This window comes from Centropristis striata, chromosome 7 (genome assembly GCF_030273125.1).
Source record: "Centropristis striata isolate RG_2023a ecotype Rhode Island chromosome 7, C.striata_1.0, whole genome shotgun sequence".
Taxonomy (NCBI): domain Eukaryota; kingdom Metazoa; phylum Chordata; class Actinopteri; order Perciformes; family Serranidae; genus Centropristis; species Centropristis striata.
Genome location: NC_081523.1, coordinates 30,507,506 through 30,525,771, shown reverse-complemented (window position 1 = coordinate 30,525,771; position 18,266 = coordinate 30,507,506). Strand labels below are relative to the sequence as shown.

The window sequence follows — 18,266 nt, the reverse complement described above, 5'->3', positions numbered from 1 at the left end:
ACACACACACAAAAAGAAAGCAGTCAGACACTTCAATCATGTTTAATGCATGTACTGATATACATCTCTAAAAATCAAGAAAATCTTAAGATACTGTCTAACATCAACGTCTACTTATAGAATGCAAATTCAAGTGACAGAAAAGAACAACCAAGAGAGAGAATCAAGATCGAAAAGCGACAAATGCTGCTCTAAGTTAGTCATGCTCACTGATGTGACAAATGGAGGTGGTCTCACTGGCTCTAAAGAAACGATACTAGAAAGTGACGACCCCTGACGATTACCAGACTTTATATCACTGCACAGAAACAGGACATCTGTACCATAATCAGCAGCGGCGGCGGCAGTGGCGGCGGGCTAAGCGCAAGCTGAGGCAGCATCAGCCAGCCTGACCGCACGACGTCCGGCATCAGAGGCAGAGCTGCGTGATTCTTGATCTTAGGTTTGCTAAAAACAACACAAGGAACACTTGGAGCAAAACATTGCTTAATTGTTTTACAAAGTATGGCCGGACGACGACTGTCATAAAGCAATCATATGCAAATATCAAAGGCTATTGAGTTAAGAGGACCAGACATTTGATCCAAAGAAAGAAGACTGGTCGTGTAACAAGAACAAGCTTTATCTCCTGTTCAAATCCAATCTCGTGTGCAAAGTGTTCCTCCTCAGACCATCATGATTAATGTGACTAATATGTTGGTTTGATTCTCTGAACAGAGAAAAACCCAACATGATACTTCAGATTCTAATGAAATGTTGATATTATGTTTCGTAACCAACGACATCATTAATCTCCCTGCAACATCTTTAGAAACTCATTTTAAAAAAAATAGACATGGCTTTACCAGCCGACTATTCCCTTTATCTATAAAAACTCAGACAGCAATATTTACAACTTTGAGTACATATCATAAAGTAGATTCTGTTGATGTGTAGATAAGCGCAGGTTCTCTGCCGCCAAATCTACGGTGGGATTTCTCCCATGAAAGCACGTGTCAGAAAAGAGAGGATTGTCGCAGGAGACGTCTCCCAGTGCAGGTTTATGTGTTGGTGGACGAGGAACTGAGGCTGCACTATGTACAGGCGATGGGGCTGACGCTCAGCCTGAGTGATGTGTGTTTGTGTGCATGTGTGTGTGCTTGCACTCAGAGTGGATCCAGGGTCTCCCATAGTTTACTAAACCTCCAGGCAGGAGTGGCACTGAACTGGACTCACACTGATGACTGGTCCCACACCTGCAAGACAGCAACAGGGACAAAGGGTAACGTTCACTGGACACCGTTTCTGACGAATGATGACAATGTCTGTGTGAGTCTCTTAAAGGCCGAGAGGACAGACAAAACTTATATAAGCATATTCATATTACATCCTATTACATTTATATCTACAGGTATCTTTCACATCTGAAAATGAGAAATATCCCCAATTTGGATTCACTCAAAAAAATAGCACAGGTTAAAAGATAATGCCTGCGTTTTTTATGTTTTGTTATTGTGTGTGTGTGTGTGTGTGTGTTCATGGTAATGAATAGTGATGGCCAGATGCTACCTCATGAACTATTTTCTATATTTAGAGACCGAGCACTGAAGGTGAAAGGGCCCTATTGTAATTGGTCCGTCTATTATTATTATTTCGACAAATGAATCGCCTTTTTTATGCCTTTATCATATTCAAAAACTCACCAAACTCGCACCAAAATTCAATCGTGTCGAAAATGTACGTATTTTATAGGTTTCAGAAATGGGCGTGGCAAAATGACCTACTAGCACCCCTAGAATGCAGCCCCTAACACAAGTTTGTCGTAGTGACACGAAATTTGGTACACACATGTATCATGGGAAGACGCACCAAAAAGTCTCAAGGAGCCGTATCCCAAAAATGTACAGGAAGTCGGCCATCTTGGATTGAATATGGAGTTTTCGCCATTTCCACGCCACATACTTTAACAAACTCCTACAGATTTCACCCAATTGCCTTCAAACTTGGTCAGTAGCATCACAAGGCCTTTGGGATCAAAAGTTGTATAAATATTTACCGACGGTCACACTATGTGGGCGTGGCATGGCACCAAAATATGGCGTCTCGCCATAAAACACGAGCGCGTTATAACTTTTCCATACTTTGTCCCATCTGCTCCAAAATTCTCATGCTTCATCAGAGTCCAGCCCTTAACACTTCTAAATCATAATATTTCATAAAGCCCCGCCCCTTATGCTATATCTACGCCCCCTTTCATTAAATGACCACATTTCATATTTTAACGAACTCCTCCTACAGATTTAACTTGATTGACTTCAAAGTTGGACAGTACCATCACAAGGCCTTTGGGATCTTAAGTTATCAAAAGCTTTACTGATTGTCACACTATGTGGGCGTGGCATGGCGCCAAAATATGGCATCTCGCCATAAAACATGAGATCGTTATAACTTTTCCATTCTTTGTCCCATCTGCTCCAAATTTCTCATGCTTCATCAGAGTACAGCCCTTAACACTCCTACATCACAATTTTTTCATAAAGCCCCGCCCCTTATGCTTTATCCACGCCCCCTTTCATAAAATGACCACGTTGCATACTTTACATAACTTCTCCAACAGATTTAATCCCATTGACTTCAAACTTGGACAGTACCATCACAAGGCTTTGGGGAACACAAACTTATCAACACGTTTACTGACCTTCACAATATGTGGGCGTGGCATGGTGCCAAAATATGGCGTCTCGCCATAAAACACGAGATCGTTATAACTTTCCCATTCTTTGTCCCATCTGCTCCAAACTTCTCATGCTTCATCAGAGTACAGCCCTTAACACTTCTACATAACATTTTTTTTCATAAAGCCCCGCCCCTTATGCTTTATCCACGCCCCCTTTCATAAAATGACCACGTTGCATACTATACATAACTTCTCCAACAGATTTAATCCCATTGACTTCAAATTTGGTCAGTACCATCACAAGGCTTTGGGGAACACAACTTATCAACACCTTTACTGACCTTCACAATATGTGGGCGTGGCATGGCGGCAAAATATGGCTTCTCGCCATAAAACACCAGACTGGATAACTTCACCATACATTGTCCAATCTGTCCCAAATTTCTCACACGTGATGAGGGGCCAGCCCTGAACACACCCATGTGTCAATATTGACACACAGTCATAGCGCCCCCCACTGGCAACAGGAAGTTACATGTTTTATGCCTAGCCCGAGCAGTAGGTTTCACGTAGAGACACAAAATTTGGTACACATATGAATCATGTGGAGACGCACCAAAAAGCCTCTTGGAGCCATACCTCAAACCCAACAGGAAGTGTGCCATCTTGGTTTGAATATCGCACTATTCAGCGTTTTCTGCCATTTCTAGCTCGCATACTTTAACAAACTCCTCCAACAGATTTTACCCGATCAACTTCAAACTTGGTCAGTACCATCACAAGGCCTTTGGGATCAAAAGTTATTGAAAGCTTTACCGGCGGTCACACTATTTGGGCGTGGCATGGCGGCAAAATATGGCGTCTCGCCATAAAACACGAGATCGTTATAACTTTTCCATTCTTTGTCTGATCTGATCCAAACTTGTCATGCTTCATCAGAGTCCAGCCCTTAACACTTGTAAATAACAATATTTCATAAAGCCCCGCCCCTTATGCTTTATCCACGCCCCCTTTCATCAAATGACCACGTTGCATACTTTACATAACTCCTCCAAGAGATTTAATCCCATTGCCTTCAAACTTGGTCCTTACCATCAAAGGGCCTTGGGGAACACAATTTATCAACACCTTTACTGACCTTCACAATATGTGGGCGTGGCATGGCGGCAAAATATGGAGTTTGCCATCTAACACCAGACTGGATAACTTCACCATACATTGTCCAATCTGTCCCAAATTTCACACAAGTGATTAGGGTCCAGTCCAGAACACACCCATGTGTCAATAGTGACACACAGTCATAGCGCCCCCTGCTGGCAACAGGAAATAACATGTTTTACACCTACCCCGAGCAGAGTAGTAGGAGACACGCAATTTGGCACGCATAGGGACTGAGCACACAGCGTCGCGCCCGACGTGGCCTCCCCCGACGGCTCCACTCTGCTCGGTCCCGTTCAGTCCTGCTTGCAGGCCTAGTTTGGTTTTGTTTTTTTAAAGTGATGATAAACGCTTCAAGTCTGGCAGTCTTTTGGTTAAGGTTCCTTGAAAGTGCTTGTATTTTACAATTAAAAGGCTTTGTAAACCGTGTAAACAACAATAGTACAGTCTATGGCACAGAAAAGTATGATATACTGTACCAGGCTACTGCAAAACAGATACATTTAATGTTGGTTTTTCATTGTCATTTGTTGATAATAAGAAAAATTTTTGTCCACATTATCCTTTAAGATACATATTTGTGACTTGCTTGTGACTTTCACAGACTAGGTTCTGGAGATATGGATTAAGTATGTATAAAGATCCTGAACTAAATGAATAATCTAAATGAATAGCTAAATCAAAGCTAAATGAATTGATCAGCCAGAACAATCTGAGAGCTCAAAGATTAGCGGTGTGGATGATGCATCATCTCTGCGTCTGACTGCTGTGTATTAACGGGTGATGCAACATGAATAATAGGAGCATGGACTATAATCAAATCCAAGATGCAAACTGTCCTTTGCTCCCAGAGGTAATGTTTGTTTGGCTGCTTCAAAGCATCTCATATGTTCTCATTGTTTTATACTTATATCTTAATATTTCATGTTGGAATTATGATTATACTGAATATTGTTTTTATTGTATAGTATTATTTCAACAATTTGTTCTTTATATTGTTTTTTTCCATGATGTTTCATTGCTGTGCTGTGCTGCTTGCATGCCTTCTGTCTTTTATTTCCTGTTTTCTTGCTTGGCTGTTGTTTCCACTCACATGAGTCACAAGACAAATGTGACAGGTCGCCGATTAAATGGATGAGACAATATTACTGCTGCACAAAAGTTGTAAGTTCTCAAATACTTTGAAATTCTACAGACATTGCTGGGCTGTTAAAGGTAAAAAAGACGGAGAACCAGTGCATACCAAAAGTTTAGTAATGGAACCTTCCAGTATTGTGTGTTACAAGAGTTTGTTTTTTTCTGACTTGTTTATCTTTTTTTTGTACCTAACTGAAGAGCTGCTAGTTGAGACAGACAGGAAGAAAGAATAGAGCCAGGGATATTTAGTAATTTGCTATATGTCTTGTTACCTTGTTAACAGGGGCGAGCTGTGTTCGTACAGACCCAGCATGAAGTCGGGTGCTGTCTCCGAATCTCCCAGGGGACCTTTCCCTGCGACTGTCTAGCACCCGTCCAGGCGACTTCTCCCTGTCCAGCGGTCGTGCGGGAGACTTGTCCCGTCGGAACTCTGTGCGGCCCTCTCTGTAACGGTGTGGAGTGCTGGGCTCCCGATGCAGACCGTCATGGCTGCCAGGGCCTGAGGTCAAACGCTTGGTGATGTGCTCTGTGTAGGTGGGGGGGCCTCTCTTACTGGGACTACTGCAGGAAACATAGCAGAGAGCAGACAGTTGCTGGGGAAACCAACCGTGGAGGAAAAGAAGAAGATTTCATGTTTTTACAGCAGATGGCGCTGTTGGCCTGTCCAATAAAAACACTGCTGTTCCCACCTAGGAATTTGAACTGACAGTTTATAATAAATGAAGTGGACTGTAGGTGTTCAAGTGTTTATAATCCACCCACACACTATAATTTAGATTCTGTGCTATTTTTCTCAAACTAATGAAGGAAACTGACCCTCTGCTGGAGCCGGTCCTCTGCAGCTCTCCAGACTCTCTGATCAGACTTCCCTTACAGCAGATGACCCGCAGCTTGTTCTGGTAGGACGATGCCAGGTAAATGGCACCAGAGGAAATGGCCGGGCCCAGGTGGCGAGGGTTGGGGATGTCCAGGTGAGCCAGAACTGTAGGACTGAAAGTAGAGAAAGTAATGTTGATATTAAGCCAACAACCAAAAACTTAACTTTTTATAATTTTCTGCAAGGTAGGCAGTCTGTCTCACCCCAGAGATGCATGTCCCTGAACCTCGATGACATCCAGAGAGTTGAAGTAGGTGACAAACAGGTAGGGCTCTCTGTAGGCTGCGCCAGAGACAGAATATCGACATTTGATGCTATAATGTTGACAACTGATAGATGCATCATGAAACAGTAGGAGTGAGAATGTGTATTTACCAAAGGACAGAGGCAGACGGCTCCACTTGACATCGTCAGTACGGCTTCTTCGTCCGTATGTGTCCACAAAAACTCCAAACTCTGCATCATAAATCAAGCTTATTTTACACTCCTCTGTGTGCCTGTTAATGTGCCTGAACTCAAGACAGGACATGACGAGTTAAAGGTTTGTCAAAACACAAGGGCCACCCACCTGTACAATGTTACAACTTTATAATGTAGTAGTATGGAAGAAAACTAAGTAAAGGTAAAATGAACTGGTTTCCAATGTTATTTCCATCTATATGAAGTAGGTGTATAGTTGGTCTATCGCCTGCTGTCTTTGCTGATGTCTCTGTGCAGCTGAAAATGTGTTGTTTTTCTGAATCCCAACTACGTAATGTGACATGACAGTTGGGATTTAGAAATAAACAGTGCTATTTTAGCTGTGGGGCGCAGTGCTTCTTCACTTGAATTTCAAACGAGCTAAATTATCAACAGCACAACTAGCATCAGAAAATTAGCACAGATGATGTTATGGGAGAGGATTTTCCATAATATTCAGCCAGGAGAGAGATGGAGGCTGCAAGGACCATCCAGAACCTGAGCTGCTGAGAGCAAACACCAACTGCTGGTGCTTTTGATCAAACTGCCCTCTGATGCCAACAGAAACAGGATCATTGTGCTGCAATGGTCAGCGTAAGCAGTTTTTGTTGGATGCTGTCACTAACAACACAAACACAACTCCTGTGTGAGTTAATATGCATGACAGTTTTACTCCTCACTCGGTCAGTGGTGAAGCCCTTCATCAGGATCCTGTGGATAAACTGAAAAAGACAACCAAGACCACAGGGCGAATTTGGAGAATTATGCTAATTAAATGGTCTGTCTCAGAAGAAGAAGTGAGAGACGCCAACGAGCCACTGCTCAGCGGAGCCGGCAGGCAGAGAGACAATGGAGAAAAACTGTGTTTTCAATATAGCATGAAGTGAGGAATTCATTTCTTCAGTGGATTACACATCCAAATAAAAGATGGCAAATTTTCTTTTTTAACACTTTTGCATTCAAACTGGCGGTTGTTGCCCCACAGTGAACGTCTTCACTGTAGTTATCTTATGTCTTATCCTCTGCCTTAATGCTCCTTATCGTCTCTATTATAAACAGAAAACACATACACAGTGTGGAGCATTGTTACATACCATGAAAACACAGCAGGTACTCCTCCTTCTGCATGCTGCTGGCCACCTGCATGATGGCAATGGGGAAACTGTGGGACGAGGCTGCGAACACTGCTGAGGCGAGTGACACGTCATTCTTGTCCAGGAACTCTGCAGTGGACAGATTGGCGTAATGCTATTTTAAAATGTTGTCTTTATTTACCCCTAAATGCTGGATAACTGTACAGACAGGCCCCTCGGGCTCAGGCCCCTGAGCCCGAGGGGCCTGTCTGTACAGTTATCCAGCAAACATAATCTTACTCCATGAGACATGTTGACATTTTCAGTCAGCTAAATCCTAAATGTTGTCCTGTGATTGATGTACTGTATGAACCCTAATAACCTTTTTCTTTGAACAGGTAAATAATAAAATACAGTAACCTACTACGATAATAATACTACAATAATACTACATATAATGTGTGTAAATTGTGTTTTTGCTAGAAGTAACAGAAAAGGATTACTGGGTTTTTTTAAAGTTGATTTTAAGCTGATTTCTTTAACACCAAAACTGCTGTTATGTTTATCGAGATCCAATATTCTCACCTTCAAGCACATACTGCTTCATCTCAATCTCGTAGAACTTGTTGGTGCCGATGATGATGCTGTAGCTGGTCAGGTGAATGCAGCTGCAGGGCTCCAGAGTTTCAATCTCCTGTGAGAAGGAGAATTGAGACATGAGTGGCCTGTATATGCACAGTGCATTGGGTACAGGAAACCTTTATGATGGCAGAAGGCCTCTACTTTTTGTACTGGATAAAGAAGCACAGTAACAGTCATATGTTGCAATGATTGTCCAAAAGATGCTTCATGAACTATGAATTGTATTTATTGACCCCACTAGATGGTGCAGTTTTAGTTTTTCTGAGACAAACTCTGACATCACCAAAACAAACAAACTTGGTGTGCACCGTGTACATGCTGATCTTCTTCATGGTGCCGGCTTCAGCTTGACAGTAAAAATTGCACACGGTCTACCAGACACTCAGTTAGTCATTCATAAACAAACATAATATTATGCTAATTACTTCGTCATATTGCACCGTGTCTGCATCTTTGTACTTCATTACAGAGAATGTCTCCCTACAACTGGATTAATGACTTGTGCTCAGTTGATCCTAAGATGTTTACACTGAGGATGTGCAGAACTGATTAGGCTTTTGAATAGATGTTGGGAGGACTGTAAAAATTATATACACAGTCGGCCATAAAGTTGGAATAATTTTGTTTTCAGACACAATCATCTAACAATTATGTTTTCATTTTCATCATCTTTGTGATATGTTTGGAAGTGATTGATTAATACACTTTTGAGAAGATATCCACTTTATCTGTCAAGAATAAATCAAATTGACACAATCATTTCATGGAAAGACTAAAAAAATATTTTATTCCAACTTTATGAGCGACCGTGTAGTTACAGAACAATGGGACAGCTTTACTGGGTATATATCTGGAGGGAGCAATCAAACCTAGATAAGGATTTTGATGGTTTGCTACATTATATCTGCTTGGATGCCAGAATCCACTGCTGAGCCTCCAGAAACTTAAAGGGCTAATCAATGAAACATTGAGTCAGGGGGTTGCCAACTAAAGAACCCCCACCTGTCAACCGTCTGTGACTCCAAGATGTAATTGCTTACCACCTACAGGAAAAGGGGATTGTTTTACATCATGTGCTGTGTTTTGTTTTGAAATTCTTCTACCACATGTTTTGTGAATTAACATTCTCACCTTACGAATGCAGTACTTGTTGAGATTGTCGTTGTAGCGCAGAATGGTTATCTTGTTAGGCATAGCAGCGCATATACAAGGTCCATTATCTATCTGCAGAGAGAGTGTAAATGTTTGTACAATCACATTTTCACTCCAACAAAATAAGAAAGCACTTTAAAGTCAAGAAGCTTTATCTCAAGTTTCACAGAGAAGACCACCTACTCTCCCAGCAGCAAACAGATGGCAGCCCTTCACAGTCTCGAAGATGTAGGGAGCCAGTTCAGACTGGCTGGGCAGGTGGGACTGGGCCAGAGACTGCTTCACTCTCTTAATCTCCACCAGACACAACGCTCTCTCGTCCCCTGCAGCGCACACAGACAGATGTTACACAGTTGCTGACATTCCACGAAAAGCAAATAATTCACTCGCTCATCATCACGCAGTCCTGTGTGACAAGATGAATCACATCTACGGGTTTCATCAGGATAATTAGAATCAAAGTACAGCCTTTCAAAGTTTTTAACGATGGTTAGACCCTCAATTATGCCAATTACTTTTAATGGCAGGAAGTTATGGCAGGGATATTGTTTTTTTGATTGATGAACAACACTCACTGACAGAATTGAATGAACAAAAAGTCTAGACTCAAATCCTGTTGCTCAGTAGACAGTTAGAATCTATTGTTAATGATAAAACTAGACACCTCACCAACAATCATCAGCAGTTTCTCCTGCTCTTTGATGATGTGGATCTGAAAGACTGATCCCAGGCCAGGGATGTGAGTCAGAGAGTTCTTGATAACATTCAGAGCATACAGACCCTCTTCAGAGCCCACCAGAACTATCTGCAACACAGCAAGAAACTTGATCATAAACACAACTATAATTATATCGTTGGACATGGTGAAACAGGAGCAACATGCTGCAAACCTTGGCAGAGAGCAAGGGGCATATGTTCTGTGATTTTTTTTTATTTTTAATTTGCTACGGTAGATAAAGGTGTTCTCTAAATGATTGAAATTAAATCAGCAAATTAATTATTTAAGAAAAAAGTACCCACATTTTCACTCTACACTATATGGACAGAAGTATTCAGACACCTAATGATAATACCAACAGGGACTGCAATGACTTTGTACTCAAATTCATAAACTTTAATATGGAATTAGTCCTTCTTTTGCAGCTAATAACAGCTTCCACTCTTCTTGGAAGGCTTTCCATAAGATTTCGGAGTGTTTCTGTGTGAATTTGTGCCTATTCATTCTGTAGAGCATGTATAGTTCAGACACTGATGTGAGATGAGAAGGCCTGGCATGCAATCTCCGTTCCAGTTCATCCCAAAGGTGCTTGATGGGGTTGAGGTCAGGGCTCAAGTTCTTCCACACCAAACTCATCAAACCATGCCTTTATGGACGTTGCTTTGTGCATTGGGGCACAGTCATGTTGGAACAGAAAAGGGCCTTCCCCAAACGGTTGCCACAAAGTTGGAAGTATAGCATTGTCCAAAATGTCTTGTTATGCCAAAGCATTGACACAGCCCTTCATTGGAGATAAGAGATAGTCCACACCCTGAAAAAAAGCCTCAAACCATTATCCATCCTACGACAAACCTCACAGTTGGCACAATGCAGTCAGGCAGATAACGTCATCCGCAAAACCCAGACTCAACCATCTGACTGCCAAAAAGAGAAGTGTGATTCGTCACTCCACAGAACTCGCTTCCACTGCTCCAGTCCAGTGATGATGCGCTTTACACCACTCCATCCAGTGCTTGTCATTGGACTTGGTGATGTAAGGCTTGCGTTTAGCTGCTCGGCCATAGAAATCTCTTCCATGAAGCTCCCGCCGCACAGTTTTTATGCTCACATTAATGGCAGTGGAAGTTTGGAACTCTTCAGCTGGAATCAGCTTCTTGGTGACTTTTACGCACCATGAGCCTTAGCAGCCGTTGACTCCACTCTGTGATTTTACATGGTCTTCCGCTTCATGGCTGAGTTGCTTATGTTCCTAAACACTTCCACTTTCTGTGTTTCATATTTTTATTGATGTGTATACAAAAAAAACAAACAGAGGGACATACCTACGTATATCGACCTAGTGTCGACATTAAACATGTTGCACACATCCTTAGATTTAAATTTGTATAATTTTAAGAACAAACAACGGTCACATAAAATGAAACCAAATAACACTTCCACTTTCTAATAATATCACTTACAGTTTACCATGGAATATCCAGCAGGGACAGAATTTCCCAAACCGTCTCATTACAGAGGTAACACATGAATCAGTAATTAACAGGTGTGGCCAAATACTTTTGTCCGTATGGTGTATGTTCACACTGCCAGTACATAGTATAAATATGATCCAATAAAATCTTCACCAGTCAGTACCTGATCTGTGAGGGGGAGGGTGCAGTTAATATCCAGCCTATCGTCTCCCTCCAGCTTGAGGAGAGAGTTTCCTAGCAGCTTCTGTAGAGCAGAGAGAGGTGAGGGGTCAGCAGAGTCACAACCTCAACATGACCTCAGAGGGGACAGCAGAGGAGCAGAACAGAGGGGGCTGGACAGGAACAGGACTGTGTGCAGTATAACAGCTGGGACCAAGTCACAAGTCAGTCTGTAGTTTCAGATTCAAGCATTATATGTTCAGTCAATAGTGTAAAGTTAGTCAAGTCACTGCATTGTTACATATTTTATGATGTCCATTTCATCAGTATACATTTTTCCAATTTTTTTTGATTTTCACATAAAAACAAGGGCTGTCAAAATAACACCCAGGTTGAACCGATTGAGCACCATTCTGCGGAATTTCTGCAGAAGGGGTCCACCACCATCTGCAGCGCCGCCTTGAACTGCTCATGGGTCACCTTCCCGCCGCCGTCAGGTGAGGCCTCCTGGGAGGGGGAGGGGGAGGGGCGGGGGAGGGGCCTGTGGCGAGGCGCCGCGGGGGTCCGGTGGGCGAGGGGCGGGGCTGGATCAGGGGGCTTGCCGTTCTTGGAGAGTGTCCGATGCTGAAGCTGAGGGCGAGCCGCCAGGATCGGACTGCTGCTGCTGCTGGAGGGGGGCAGCTCTTACCATCAGAGTACTTCAAGACTGAAATTTCACCTTAACCAAGCAGCTACCTCTGGGCCTGGAATATGAAGGCAAGGCCAGAGTGCCTTTAACCTGCATTCTTTTTAAAGGCCATCAGCGGCCACCACGAGTACAAAAATAAGCCAGTTTGTATGTAAATCAAAGGGAAAATGGACCTGCTTCTCACTTAGTTTATTACCTCAGTAAACATTCTCATTATGAGTTTATGATCTCAATCACTAGTTTCATGTCTTCTAAAATACAGCATGATGGCCATTTTGTTAACTATGGTCCCATTTACAGTAAGATAGATGATAAAGCAGGGTATGGGGTGGGGCTACCTTGTGATTGACAGGTGTGTTTAACTGTAAGTTAACTGTAACTTTTTTGTCACTTAAAAAAGATACTCTAAGGAGTCGCCTGTTCATTTAGAAGAAACATTGTGTCTTGCTAACCAAGCTCAGTAGCTAGAATTAGTGATAGCTGAAGACGTAGCTGCTGCTCTGTTTCGGATTACAATGGACTGCAGGCCAAATGCAGGGATAAAAGAGCTAGAAAGAGGAGGATATATATATATATATATATATATATATATATATATATATATATATATATATATATATATATATCCTCCTCTTATATATAGTATTATTAGTGTTTGTTCTGTTCACTAGTTTGTAACTGTACAAAGTCATAACCATTATTGTGTTTCTATTGGTGAAACTTTGTTGACTCATTATCACTGGTATCATCATTATCACCCTGAAGTTGTGTCTGATGGTATTTTCATTGAAAGGGGATTGTTTTGGTTCCAACATACTCCTGCTAGAGATGATTAATCAGACTAAGTTCTTTTTTTGATTTTCAACAGCTTTGTGCCATTGCAGTGTGGGTAGTATATTATGCAGATGAACGGTGTTTGGCTTCCCTCCATGTGGCCTGTGCCCGGAGCACATTTGTCGCAAAGGTTTCACATCATGCAGCAGACTTTTGCCAGCAAATGAGTGGTAGGCTTCAGGCGCTGGCAACATGGAACGAAGCCAAACACTTTTTATCTGCATAATATACTACCTGCAGTGCAATGACACAAAGTTGGGTGAAAATCAACAAAGTTTCAAATATTCTTAAGATAAAATGATTTTTAACAAGATATTAAAACTTAAAACATACTTTACCAAATAGATGAGAAAACCATTTAAGATGGAAATCCAAATCTACATATTGCCTTGCAAACCTAAAAAGTTGACATAGCCTTTGTAAATATTTCTTTACAAGTACATAATTCATGAAAATACATAGTTCAAATGCATTAGTATTTCAGTCTTGACTAACCTGAGTTTAGCAGCATGGGAAATCATTAGTGATGGACACATGAAGCTTCACAAACCAATTTTTCTTTATTTTATGAGACTAGATGGTGCAAAACACATTGGATTTTATTTTCCTGAGCTTTTAAAAAAAACAAAAAAACAGGAGCGTCAGTGGGGTCAACAAATACAACTAATGGTTCATGAAGCTTCATTTGGACATCACTAGAATCATTCCAGTCAGATGTTAAAAGTTGTCAAAAAAGATGAAAAAGAAAATTCATTCAGATGCATGCCAAAGCCAACTTTCGATTCTCCAAACTACACATTTTAAGTCAAGTTTATTTTGCCCAGTTTGTGACTTGTTCCTCACAGATGACTTAGAGTCACATGACTTGAGTCCCAGTCTCTAAAGAGTGTGCAGAGGGGCAGCAGGGTAAAAACACAGACAAGTACACCAGCAGGTAAAACCCCACTGTCTGATCCCTGACAGCTGAACGGGATCAACCCAAAGATGATCAAACATCTTGGTGAGAAGTTGTGTACCGTGGTTAGAAAACAAGACATCAAAGATATTTTTCAGAACACTAAAACTTTAACATGAACACAGAGTGGGACACAGGACATGACAGTGTAGCAAAGGATAGTGAGAGTGAGGAGTGGTCACAGCAGGTGAGGTGAGAGCAGGGGGGAGATGACCAACTGACACAATAACAGACACATGCACTACTGCGTGCCTCGTGAAGGATATGCAGGTGTATGTCGGTAAGTCTTATGTCTACATCCTATAACTTTTTTTACCTGGACCAGAGGAGACAGAACCATTTGTCTTTTGGACACAGCAGCCTATGTGTGCAATGAAACCCAATGGAATGGGCAGAACAGAACAAATCAACAAAACACGCCCATATACCGGACATACAATGTTGCATGATGAAAAAGCAACAAACAGCAGTGAGAAAGACAAAGTGAGAGAGGAGGGAAAGAGAAGAAGAGAGAAGAAGAGGACAATTAACGACACATATAAGTGAACTGGGGGTATCTAATAAACTCTAAACCTAAAACCTATGTCTCAGAATGAATGTTTTAAGAATACAATATCTGCTGCATAAGAATAACCCACACAGTAAAACAGCAAGTTTATGACCACAATCATAGACAAGGCAGTTATCTGTGACTGTGGTCGTAACGTTTTTTTGATTTACGTCAGCAGACATGGAGCACACAGAGAGCCAATTGCCCCAGTCACCCCTCGCCTGCTCCAGAGATACTCACTGCGTCGGCCTCGGCCTTCTCCCGTGAGGCTCGCCCCCCGGCCACCACAGACTCCATGACAGCCACCCAGCGCTGTTTGTCTGGGAAACTGGGAGCCATGAAGTAAATTGACTGTCCAGGCCAGCAGGGGGCGTGACAACGGGACTCCAGCTTCAGGACGTAGGGAACATCTGACACACAGGAGACATAAGTAAGATTTGCCCTCAGTATTTACATTGTATTTTCATAGTTTTAAGTAACTACAAGGAACTCCTACTTTGTGCCTATTTTTGCGGCCCCTGTGGACAAAAGCTGGCTAATAATAATGGTACCATGCCTCATGACATTTCTTCAAAAATAAATACATACAACGTGCCTGGCTTGAAGGATGAGGGCCAGTTCACAATCTGTTTTGTATCCTTTCAAGTCTCACAATTCTCTCCATCTGTTGAATGACTGATCAAGGTTTACTCGTGTTTTCGCCTGTGCTCACAATCCCTTAAAGCTTTTATTTGTTCTTCAGTCAGTTTTGTCCTTGATGATCTTGCCATGACAACAACATACAATTTTGAAAATGAAAAGCCCTTTTTCGCTTCCTTTTACAATTGGGAACATATGGCTCACTGCCAGATGTTGCCAAAGAAAATGTATTATAGCCTCTTCCAGTCTATGGGCCTTAACCCTTTATTGGGCAAAGAACCATATTTGGTCACTACAGCGTACACCCAAAATGCCTTTGTCCCAGCTAATCAGCGAAGACCAGGCTACGTCACTTATTCTTACACAGAGAGAACAGCCCACTTGGTATTCTGTACCTGACTTAGCGGTGTTGGGTAGCTCAGATGCACCCACTGCTCCATGAACAATCACCTCTCCATCTGACAGACACAGGTCAAACTCTTCCAGTGGCTTCACTGAATCTAAAAACAAACAAAACACATGCTTGTAACTAGAGGCATTGTTTTTTGGGTGAAAACTGATCTGCTCTGAAATGTTTCTGTATGTTGTTCTGTGTCACAGTTAAATGAAAGCAACCTTCTCTGGGCTCTATCTCGTAGATAGACACTTTAGTCCCATCCAGGACCATGTATTTTCTCTCCCAGCCCTGGCCCCGCTTCCCATTCCTGGAAACACACAAGACAACTGCATTAGTAGAAAGCACAGATGAAGTGAATCCAACGGCAGGGAACTCTACAAATGCCTTTGTAAACTGGTTGAAGTACCAGATGGGTGGACTTTGCCAGACAGAACATAAATAAAAGTGCCTTCAAGGACTTGAGTGTTTATTATCATCAGCCTGCCTGGTCAGTGGGAGGAGATGACACATGCTCAAAAAAAAGAAATACTGGATTTTGCTCGAGACAAATTCAACAATAGGTGTGAAGGACATGACAGATATACAACATGAAGTGTCCTAGTAAGGTGTTGGCGTGAGTGATATTTAAGCTCTTTTCAAGTACTTTACAAGGCACTCAAACAAAACATTTCTGGACTCTCGGAGACTTTAACATTACTAAATCTAAAATGGTAAAAAAAAAAAAAAAGACGGTAAATGGACCCGTTCACACACACATTCATACTGGTGGCCAAGGCTACCAGGGCACACTGGTGCCACCTGCCACCACTGGGAATTCATTCACACACCACAAAATGTTACTATAAATAAAAATGCTAAGGATAAACTTTACAGAATGAATATATACCTGCAGCAATCAATGTAAACCAATGGTTATGTAATGCTTCCAGAGTAAGGGATCAACAGAGGGCTTATCCAGCTATTAACCAGCTTAGCTCACTCAGTGTGAGATGCCAGGAGACAATTAAAAGATTTTTGGTTTACATGATTACACTGAAAATCAAGCATTTTTTAAGAAGTGTATTCCAATTCAGACGTAACCCTAACCTTAAAGACATGATTGAATTCAACATTTTCCAAATACCTTTTAAAAACCCTAAAATCAGACACACCATGATGCTAAAATGCATGTGCATGTGCACTTCTGCACAATGTCTGGATGCATCTCTGGCCCATGAGATTTTATAGACTGATATGTTACTTGTTGTTGTCTGAAATGCCCAAAAAAGTCAGATTTTTTAAAAATCCAATGGCACAGAGCAGTGAGAGAAAAGCTCATACATTGACATTATTGTGTCAGTGTGTTGATAGCTAACCTGGGCTGTTTCATCCAGCCCTCCAGGTGCATGTGTCCACTGGCCTCTTTGAGCTGTTGGCTTGGAGTGGTGCCTTTGTCCCGACACAGACCCTCAGTCAGATGTAGGGAGCAGTCGCTGGACATGCCACATGTGGCTGGAAGGCAGGGGGAGCATTTTGGGTGGCACAAAGCGTGACACTCTGAGGAGAAAATAACATTGTTGTTGAGAGCAATGCCACACACAGCAGACCCGTTTTGTGCCTCCACTGGGATAGTACTTGTCGTTTAAACATCTCAAAACCAATGTATGTCTGTTCCTAGATGGATAAAGCAGTTTTTTTCTCCCCAGGTTTCTTTAATCTGGAAAAATAAAAAAGATTCAAATGTCTCACACATAAAAATGCAACGTTATAAAAAGGTTTGTCAGAACAATGGGAATGAGTAAGAGGCAACAGCATCAGCTATCACCATGGTTTCACCCGTCATAATAAAACTCCCATGTATCATCTTTATTATAGTTGTAATGTATTCAAAAAAGAATACAAGCACATAGCAAAAAATAAATATTAGGAAGGCTAAAATTCAATGTCATGTTTAAAGATTGTGGCAACAATTTAAAATATAAACTAGTATGTCATCTTCATTTTGTTTACATAAAACTAATGTTGATCATTTGGTTCATGGCTGCCCTTTTGAACACATCTGTAACTCACCGAGACAGGTAGCAGCTTGGCGACCAAAGTGCACAGTATCCAGGCACACAGTACACTTGGCAGCTCTCATGTTGAGTCCCACTGTGAAGCGGTGAGCGGTGTTGTGGTGCACCACCCTCTCTCTCCCCCTCTCTCTGTCTCTCTGACTGTCCTTCAAACGACGGCTAAACTCTGAATACAGTCAGGGAACACAGTGAGGGCAGGCAGCTCCAGTATGTTTAACTGTGTTAGGTACATTCATCACTGCAAAACCTCTGTTCAGCAAAAGAAGGTTTCCAAAAGAACGGTAAGATGTTTAGCAAAATGCATAAGCAAGTAAACTCTGGAGAAAAAGATGCTTGAAAAAGAATATTGATTTGATCAATCCCTTGTGCTTGTGCCCACTCACTGTTGCATTTTAAAGGCATTATTCAGTCAGTACCAAGTTTCGCCCTGTGTGCCCAGTTCTGTTTGCATACCACAACATTTTCCATAAAACATTTTGTTTATAACAATGAGTCTCAAATATATAACTTTAACTTGGACACAGTAATTGGAACATGTTTTCAGTTGAAATAACATATTCAAGCAAACAGCTCATATAGTTAAAGGTGCTATATACAAAATTCATAGCCTGGAAGAAATATTCAGACCCCTTATTTACGTAAAAGT

At 41.7% G+C, this 18,266-nt stretch overlaps 1 protein-coding gene across 7 annotated transcripts in view; it reads right to left on the bottom strand.

Moving 5' to 3' along the window:
- Positions 1 to 26: 26 nt before the first annotated feature.
- LOC131975170 (citron Rho-interacting kinase) overlaps positions 27 to 18,266 on the bottom strand; it is a 69,362-nt gene continuing 51,122 nt past the window's right edge. For all 7 annotated transcript variants that reach the window (XM_059337743.1, XM_059337746.1, XM_059337744.1 and 4 more), the window contains 16 exons: positions 17,616 to 17,786; positions 16,922 to 17,102; positions 15,785 to 15,873; positions 15,565 to 15,669; positions 14,771 to 14,940; positions 11,508 to 11,588; positions 9,824 to 9,959; positions 9,338 to 9,477; positions 9,134 to 9,226; positions 7,946 to 8,054; positions 7,382 to 7,510; positions 6,204 to 6,284; positions 6,032 to 6,110; positions 5,768 to 5,941; positions 5,224 to 5,512; positions 27 to 1,235 (listed from right to left, as the gene is read on the bottom strand). In XM_059337743.1, coding sequence (XP_059193726.1) covers positions 1,212 to 1,235; positions 5,224 to 5,512; positions 5,768 to 5,941; positions 6,032 to 6,110; positions 6,204 to 6,284; positions 7,382 to 7,510; positions 7,946 to 8,054; positions 9,134 to 9,226; positions 9,338 to 9,477; positions 9,824 to 9,959; positions 11,508 to 11,588; positions 14,771 to 14,940; positions 15,565 to 15,669; positions 15,785 to 15,873; positions 16,922 to 17,102; positions 17,616 to 17,786 — 2,051 coding nt within the window. In that variant the 3' untranslated portion in view covers positions 27 to 1,211. The remainder of the gene's footprint in view (positions 1,236 to 5,223; positions 5,513 to 5,767; positions 5,942 to 6,031; positions 6,111 to 6,203; positions 6,285 to 7,381; positions 7,511 to 7,945; positions 8,055 to 9,133; positions 9,227 to 9,337; positions 9,478 to 9,823; positions 9,960 to 11,507; positions 11,589 to 14,770; positions 14,941 to 15,564; positions 15,670 to 15,784; positions 15,874 to 16,921; positions 17,103 to 17,615; positions 17,787 to 18,266) is intronic.